We start from the raw sequence: 9,134 nt of genomic DNA on the forward strand, positions 1-9,134 counted from the left end.
AGGAAAACTACACTAAGAGGATGCTCAACACACCGCAGAGCACATACAAGCAAGAGCAGCCAGGTCAATAGCGCATACAAAGCTACATCAAGAGCGGCACCAGACGTAGAGACATTTCTCCTCCCCACGAGCAGCAAATATGGAAGCACAACTCATACAATTATCGTCCGCCTACTCGAGCAAGAACATCGCAGCCACCTCAGGACGACAAACACAGCACAGCCGATAGTCCCAGACAAGACTCGCAGACACACCAGCTCCTGGCAGAAGGTCTACAACGACATAATCGAGCATGCGAACCCAAGACTTCGACAGGCAGCAGAGCAGATTCCGTGCTTCTCACGCCGCCCCTGAGACAGGCCCAACCACTTACTGATGCGACCGCTGGAGGAAGCACGGGCGCGACACGACAAAGAACACGTAAAGGAAGACAGCCTTAGCATCTACACAGAGATGAACAGCGGCATCGAAGGCGAAATAGGCTCTGCGGCACTCTGTGTCCGCTCACACAACAGGCGCGATCCGTACATTAAGGGGTTCAGACATAGAGTACGACGGTATATGCAGCAGAACTACAAGGCATCAGCTTAGCACTGCAGATCGCTCAAGAGTATGCGAGCCGAAACGGTGCGCGACGAGACGTCGCCATACACAGACAACCAGGCCGCCGTCTGGTCCATCGCTAAGGCGGAGGGACGATCAGGCGCCTACATCCTCGCGGACATCGCGCGACACAGGTCCGGAGCTCCAGGACAACGTGATGGACAGTGACCGTCCGATGGATAATGGCCCACGTCGGCATACCCGGGAACGAGGCCGTCGATAAAGCGCCAAGGAAGCCACCGGATGGAGAGAAGATGCCACAGGTTACTGGCAGACGCGCCTCCCCAGCTGTTCACTATAAAGTCGACTGTAAAAAGATGGTGCAGCATACAAGCCGAACGGGCATGGATAGCAAAGTGGCGCAATATTCAAGGCCGAGCAACCTACAGACACACTCCAACGCCCACCAAGAAAGTACCCGGCTCCACGAGGGGCTCACTAAGGGGAGAGCGCTGCTTTGGTGCAGCTGCGGACAGAGGGCGACTGACTTAACGACTTTCTTCGCCCGAAGAGTGCCAGACGTCACCAGCCCGCGCTGCGACTGCGGAGCGAGACGACAGACCGTCGCACATATCCTTCTCCACTGCAGCAAGCACAGTCATCTCCGGGACTGCATTCGAAGCAACCTGTCCGGACGAGACAACATCCGGACCATCTCAGGCACGCCAGCCAGCCACCAGCCATCGAGGCGTAGAGCAGACGCAGATCCTTGGGCAAAATGGGATCGCAGGCGCGAATACTTTGATAGCTGAGCGCTGGGGAGACCAGTTGCACAGCAGACGCAGCACGCTTAGGTGTACCACGCGTCTCCCCACGGTTTCAGAAGCACAGTGTTCAGTTAGTAGAGCCATTATCTAGATGAGCGGAGGCAATGCAGATAGTGGTGGGAGGGAAACGCAGGCCTCTGGGGATGATGGTTCTTTTTGGAATGAAGTGGGCGGCGTGGATCAACGTCCGCACCGCGTCGGCTGTCTGCCAAGCCTGTCAGCCGGGCATAGCTGTTCGCGGCTGCAACCGTGTGACTGATCAACAACCCACCACGTCCTGTAGAACGAGTTTTGACGATCTTGCCGTCTGCACGGAGAAACTGCCGGGATATATCCATATTTCCCTAAATCGACCTTTTGAGGCTACAGTCTTAATCCTCGCAATCTTAGCTCTCTTTCTAGCCCACCGAGCTTGTCGTAGATGTATACTGTCGCAAATGGACAGGAGAGGGTTAGAGGAGAGTTAGGGAACAGCGCTAACAGAACGAGCAACAGCATAGCTAACGATGCACTTTTTGGTGTCGGAGGCTGATAGGCTGTAAGAATGAGGACTTTACAATAGGCGGACGCTGGAACTGTCGATTTACAGGCGTGGCGAGGAAATTCCGAGCGCCCGAAAGAAAAAGTGTGTGAGAAGTAGTTGGGCAGGCACTGAGATATCGGTATAGGCTTGTATTGAGACGAATCCTTGAGAGCTATCAAGCCTCTCAGAGGGATGATATATACCTACGTCACGTGATTGTGGCTGGTGTGAGCCGACGGTGCCCCGAAGGGTTCCCGGTGGCTCACCAGTCTGTAGCTGGAATCCTGTGGTGATAGAGCATCGTGACAAAGTGTCCCGTTACACCATGCGTCCCGGCACGCTTGGATTGACATTAGGAATGCTAAATCTGCGGTCAAGCACGGAAGCTCGTTCAGTCAGATACGCCCAGCATGAGTGATACCCAGGCAAGCCTTATGTAACCTCAGCACGACAAACACCACATGCAGACTCCAGTCTACTATGTCACACGTCAACAGGGGCCACGACAGTCGATATGCAAGCCTTACTGCTGTTGATGGGCCGTTTCCACTTGACTAGGACGCCAGCCTCTTTCCCGCAGTTATTCAGCGCCCATGTGGCAAGCGACAAGAGGACAGTCAGTCGGAACAACAGAAAGCACACTTCATCAGGCGACATGGAGGAGCAGAAGCAAACGAACATGGATATGACCGATGGCTGTATGGAGATTTAATAGGGTACGCTCTAACTATCGCTGCAGTGCTCGAGGGGCACAGGAACTGTTGCTTAGTCAACGTTACGAGTCACACGCTTCGTACTGTCTAGCTCACGACTGGACAATCCACAGGCCAGACACGATCTGTGCCTGCAAGCAGCGTGGTCTCCGTCACTACCGTTATCCGGCTTATGATCAGCACGAGACCTAAATTCGTACTAGACCTAAATTTGTGACTGTCTAGACTATAGCAGAGAAGAAGAAGCCCTCGAATCGGCATCTGTTCGTATGGCGCTCGTTCTTGACCCAAACTCTCGATTGTATTGCTCTGCTCGGGAATACAACGAGGACAGGAGACAGTGGTAGACAGCAAAATCGAGACGGAGACGCGGTGCCGAACAGCACGGTGCCTAGTACTTTTATCTTACATGCGGACAGTGTGGTGCTGCATACTCTCTACTTAGAATGTCATGGTATATACTAATGTTCGTGAAACGTTGCACGCCGTCATTGCTCTGTCGCCATCTTCAATCCGCGCGGGCGAAGATGGGAACAGCAAGCTGCCCTTGTAGTGGCAGACGCCTAGAACTGAACCCAACGTGCACACCAATCTCACCGCTGGGTAGAGTCCATGCTTGCGCAGTCGTTTCCCAGTAGCTCAAGTCACGTCGAGTCAAGGAGAACTGTACAGTGCCAGATGCACCAGCATCGAGGGCCATCTTCTCGAAACCACGCAGGCTACGTGCAGGCGCATTCGCTTCCGGAGGATACGAGAGGTACAGCTGAGGCACTGTAGCGCCAGCAACCAAGCCGGTGTTAGTGACGGTCGCGCGAATAGTAGCGAGGGTGTCCCACAGCTCTGCATTACCACCTGGCTGGATCGGGGCGGCCGGATTAGGCATTCTCGAAACATTGCTTGCGCCGACCTCGATCTGCAGGCAGGAGATGTTGAACGTGGTGTAGCTCAGTCCGAAGCCGAACTCGAATGCTACGCTCGCATTGCGCGCATCGAACTCTTTGTAGTCGATCAAGTTGCCCTCGGCGAAGTCGGCCTGCCATGCATCGGAATCAGTGGTGGTGGCCAGCTCGGTGCTGTTGATCAGATTCTTGGCGTAGTCGGTCTCGTCGTCGGCGATCGTGTAGGGCAGCCTGCCGGACGGATTCACGTCGCCCCACAGGATGTCAGCCACAGAGTTCCCAGACTCCTGGCCTGGCATATGTGCTGCCAGTATGGCTGTTACGTTCGGGTTGTTGCGCCACGGCATGGTGTTTGGTGCGGCGCCGTGGAGCACCACCACGGTATTGTTACAGACGGCTGTTGTGCGGTCCACGACAGACGTAGAGTTCCACTCTGCAATCAGCGTGGTGCGGTCGTCGCCCTCGCTGGCCCAGGACTTCAAGAAGACAATGCACACCTCTGGTGGTGCAGGGCCGAGGCTAGCGAGACCTCCCCCAACAATGTATTCGTTGTCAGTGATGTACTGCACAACAGCTCCCTGCGACTGGCCACGAGCTTTTATAGCTTCTAGAGGTGACACCACATACGAAAAGCGGCCCGTGCCAGAGCCGCCCCCGACTGCCAGCGTGCCGACGTCGTAATCGCCATCCATCAGGTTGAGTCCCATCGTAGCTAGCGAGTATTGTCCCCTCGTAAGATCAGCCGCGTCGTTGCCGAAAACCCCAATTGTCTTAGGAGTCTTTAGAGGCAGAGCTCCGTTGACGTTCTTCAACAGTACTGTTCCGGCTGCGCCAAGGTCCCGGATCAGCTGCGCATGCTGCTGACTGCGGACGTCCACAGTTGGGCCAAGCATGAAGTTGTGCGCATATCCAGAAGCACCAAAGAAGCCGAGGTGCGGGGTGTATCCGTCGATCGGAGGAAAGTCGGCGTCTTGGCCCAAATGGAAGTACGGTGTCATGATCCGAAGGACCATGTCGTCGACTCGTTCTTCCGCGAGCGATCCGTTATTCACGGAGACGGTGATGTTGTCACCCCAGAACGATAGTGTCGGATCTGGGAAACCGACACCGCCAGGCATATTCATATCCAGCCCCGCTTCGATGGAAGCCACGCCAGAATGTGTTGCGAGCCAATCGCTCATCACATAACCTTGGAAGCCTAGTTCTTCTTTCAGCAGCCCATTGAGAGTCTTGCTGTTCTGGCACCCTGGAGGGCTCGTCAGCAGAGATTGATGCAAACGTGCTCGAGCTGCGTACCGTAGCTACCGTTGATGCGCTGGTACGAGCACATCACAGCAGATGTGCCTGCCCGAACGGCGTTGGCGAAAGGCCAAAGATATGTCTCGTGCATGGTTTTGTCGTCCACATTGGAGCTGACGGCCTCGATTGTGACACCGTTGACGATCGAAGGATTTCTTTGGATTTCTTGTTCGTTTGCTGTGGACGTCAGACACAACGTGCGTAGCATCTGCCGAGTCTGCACTCACCGATATAGTGCTTTGTGCATGCCTGGACGCCGGCACTCTGAACTCCATGGACAGTCTCCTCGACGAGAACGCCCGAGAGGTAGGCGTCGGGACTGAATCCCTCCCAGTTGCGTCCACCGAATGGTGATCGACCAATTGCACCAACAACGGGACCTAGAGCTACGTGGGCGCCTTTGCCTCTGAACTCTGCGCCCATGTACTTGTCAGATGAAGTAAGCGATACTGCATCATGGACGGTATCACCTATGTATCACCTAGGTATCACCGATGTATCAGGTTTATGTTCAAAAAGGAGAGAGAACAAACCAACGAAAAAGAACAATGATCAAGACATAATCCATCATCGCAATCATAAACTTCTCCTGAGCTCATTTTCAGCATTTTCATCTGACAACTCTCCACGCTGACGAACCAACGCCCGATCCCAAGAAGCTGCCGCTGAGACACCAGCTGAGAACACTGAGACGGAGACTGCCTGTCGAATGGCAAGAGGCCCGTCGTGCAGGCACAGACCGCTGAAATTGAGTCTTTCAATCGGCGCAATGTTGCCAACACATGGGCCGGAAGTACCTGTGCATAACTGTGAGCCACGAAGCGTCCACGACCAAACGGCGCGTACCTGTGACCATCTGAGCCTTTTCTTCAATTGTCAACTCTGCGACGAATGCCCGTGCCTTCTCAAGAGCTCCATCCCATCCACCTGCTCCACAAGTCCGAGGCGAGGGATACACAGGAGGACTTGTGCCATACTGTGTGTGCTTGACGTTGAATTGCGCTGCAACAGCGGTAGCACATGCACTCAGAGGCAGTGCTCGTACCATGTTTCGTGTTGACCGGAGCTGCTATGGTGGAATCACGGTCGTGCTGACATGAACACAGAAGCCCGTCGACGAGGTCCTTATAACTTTCTCCCGCTTTGGACGTGCGCAGGGAATGCTTGCACGAGTCTGTTGAGCACGCACTAGGGATCCGCCACGCTGACTCTGACTGCCAGACAAATGCTGACTGTACCGATGTCAGAATGTTATGACCGTCGACTTGGAGCCAGGCAAACGAAAATATCGGAAATCCACGTGATATGAGAACGACTCGGGATGACTTGCAGTGAGCGAACTCGGGATAACAACAGACTGCCGGGAACTATCACGTAAGCCACTGGTGATGCACGCGTAGCAGACTACTCAGGAATCTGTGCCCTAGCCGACTGCGGACCGGCTTTGTCCAGAGTCTGCTGTCACTGGGGCGATTTGATAGTCGTAGGTCGTGACGGAATCTCATCTACCTGACTTGTCGAGTTTTGTGTACATGTGCAATGCTATAAAGCCATGCCTTCTATTGCCTGACTCCGCTCTCGACCTCTACTACCATCTCTGGCGCTATCCCTTGCGCCTACCCACTATTCTAGATTTCTATATCTGTACTCTAGCCCCTATGCAAAGCCTGATTCGGAGCCTCACCAGTGTTAATGGGAACGAAAGGAGCCCAATACCGACTTGCCTGTTCCGGCAAACTGTATTTAATCAAGCCGTTGCTTTCATATTAGTAGCGCATCGTTCAAAAATTACTTTCATCGTTGTTTGCAGGCGAACATTGTTGCCACGAGCTTACTGCAATCATGAGCACAATCATATCTACTCTCCACAACCTCAAGGCCGAAATGCACCGAGTCTCTTACTTGGATGTCGACGCATTCAGAGAGGTTATCGGTACTATGAGCTTGAACAATCTCAGTTCTTTGTTGAGCACAGTGAATAGCTTTGATTTAAGATGCAGGCTTTTCAAAGAAATCAATCCTGCAGAAGGGTCGAAATTGTTGGATCAGCTGCCTTACCACTGGAAAGCAGAATCGCTCAAATACATGCCGAACGAACAACGGCGACAAATAGTGCAGACTTGGTCACAGCAAAAAACACTCGATGAGCTCGATAGGTTGAAAGAATGGCAGAATAGAGATGACTCCCAGTGGCAAAATGGGCTCGCGGATACACGTGTCGTGACAGGTCGACTGCCTGACCATTGTCCTCGTAACATGGACGCGTGCGCTGTTTGCCGCAAGTCCTATCTCATGGGAGCATTGACTTCCTCTTGTGGGAGGTATAGCTGTTGCGTAGCGCAACATCGGCGAAGGCTATTGCTCTGACTGCAATGAGTAACGTAGTGCGCCGTCACCAAGCTAGAAAGATGTCTATTGTATCAATGGTGGAGAGGTCTGCTGATCACAACATAGAGCATTCATTCACTTGAGAGAATATGACTCTAGCCTATAACCAGAACGTTTCCTCTTGAGGCCCGAACGACGCATATCAGCCCCTTGTCTTGCCTATCGAATTGCATGCAGTGAGTTGTAGAGCTTAATCTATGCGATAAGCATCTCTACATGATGAGTAACGACAAGACAAGCATTGTCAGAGACCCAGCTGTCGTTTTGGTGGTCGAGACTGTCGCGTAGCTGCTGCTTGATCTGCACGCATCGCCAGCCGTTCTCCACCAGTGCCGGTACAGTATCTTCCCGTTCCTCATCGTGACGCAGAAGATTGAAACGCCCAAAACAATAATTAAAGCATGGTACTCAGCAGTTACTTAGACGCTACGGTAGACTGCTTGAACCGTACTGTTGAACCAAAACGTGAGCACAAAGCAGCCACTGGAAGAGGTTCACAGCTTTGGTTCCGCTCGCTGAATCAAAAGAGATATTTGATGCTGCATACAGCGAGTCAGGGTGTTTGGGAAACACACCTGCACTACGATTAACGAATATATAGTGTCACTCAACAGCGTCTCACTTGCATCTCAGCATTAGCACTTTCGTCAATACGACATGATCATTGTGGTGTAGTAAAAGGTCACGTGACTTTAGACTCCTAGGTATAAGTTCCGATAGCTTTCCAAAGAGAAGAGGGCAACTTCTTTCAACAACACCACCCTAGCGATTACCTCTTGGCAACTCTTTAATCCTTCTATCCCACGGATCGCGAGTCGGAACCCTTCTGCCTTTGCTCGATATCTTGTTGTGCCACATCATATGACGTTGTTGGGTTGTAAACGTTTAAGAAGTGACTGAAGGGGGTGTGGCACGCGACTCACTTGCCAAACATGTTCATCTATTATGTATTTTTGACGTAGATAGCGACGATTTTTCCGGCCTCGGTATAGGTGCCATTGACAGGGGCGGCTTGACCTCCCGCGGTCGTCACGTAGAGTATGTCTTTATCTATCCATGTTCTTCCAAAAGCAGCTGAAGTGGCGCTCCTAAATCAATGCTGAATTTAGCTCCTCCCGCAACCAAGCCTGAGTTCCATCGACATCCACTCTTACCAACGAGCTTCGCCGTTCTCGGTGATGAACGCGATCCCTTCTTTCGACATTATGAAGTCGTCTCCAAACACGTCGGTTGCGAGAATCTCGTAAGGCCCGACGCCTTCCTGTGGACAGATCGATACGCGTGCGGCAGAATAGGCCTTTGATTGCGTTTACGTAGCATGCGTAGCCCTGAAGATTCGGATTCCATTGATACCCAGGATGAGGTACATCTTGGAATCGGCTTACCGTCATATCCTCCAGTACCACTTCGTACTTTCCAGTCCATATGTTCAAACGCCAGACGACGCCTCGAACCGAGTCTGAGATCAGAACCGTGCCTTCGCGACGATCCAACGCCGTCATACCATTCAAAAAGCTTGCTTCTGTAGTCTTTCGATTTCGAGATATTTTCGCAATCCCCACCACGGTTGAAGTCTATCTGCCATACCGAATAGCTTGCTGGATCTGGTGCGCTTCGAGAAATCGAAAATTGCCATGATGAAGACGAAGATGTCGGGAGCCATCTCCGTGATACCAAGCAAACTGGAGAGCGTGGGCCCGCCTTCGAGGTTTGTAACGAGTGTTGCGGTGTTGTGGAATGGATCGACGTGGTAGTTCGGGTCGATCGACGCGTGACGAGTAGATTTCCGTTCGAGCGAACGGCGATGTTTTCGACCCAGGTGCCGTTGTCGAACTGGAAAACCAGGTGAGAGGAGGTCTGTAGACCAGGTGGCAGAACAGCAGTGGCGGGGGCGTGCTCTCAGAGCTGAGGGAAAGAGGAGTAAGAAGAAGATGTTTAGTAG

At 52.7% G+C, this 9,134-nt stretch overlaps 1 protein-coding gene across 1 annotated transcript; it reads right to left on the bottom strand.

Annotated features, from left to right (window-relative positions):
• Positions 1-3,114: 3,114 nt before the first annotated feature.
• ALTATR162_LOCUS4982 (uncharacterized protein) lies at positions 3,115-5,852 on the bottom strand (the record flags this gene model as incomplete). Its single annotated transcript, XM_043312598.1, has 4 exons — positions 3,115-4,751; positions 4,802-4,981; positions 5,032-5,217; positions 5,651-5,852. The coding sequence occupies 4 exons, from the start codon at positions 5,850-5,852 to the stop codon at positions 3,115-3,117; spliced, it is 2,205 nt and encodes a 734-aa protein (XP_043168533.1).
• Positions 5,853-9,134: the final 3,282 nt, after the last annotated feature.

This window comes from Alternaria atra (genome assembly GCF_907166805.1).
Source record: "Alternaria atra isolate CS162 genome assembly, contig: 24, whole genome shotgun sequence".
Classification (NCBI taxonomy): Eukaryota; Fungi; Ascomycota; class Dothideomycetes; order Pleosporales; family Pleosporaceae; genus Alternaria; species Alternaria atra.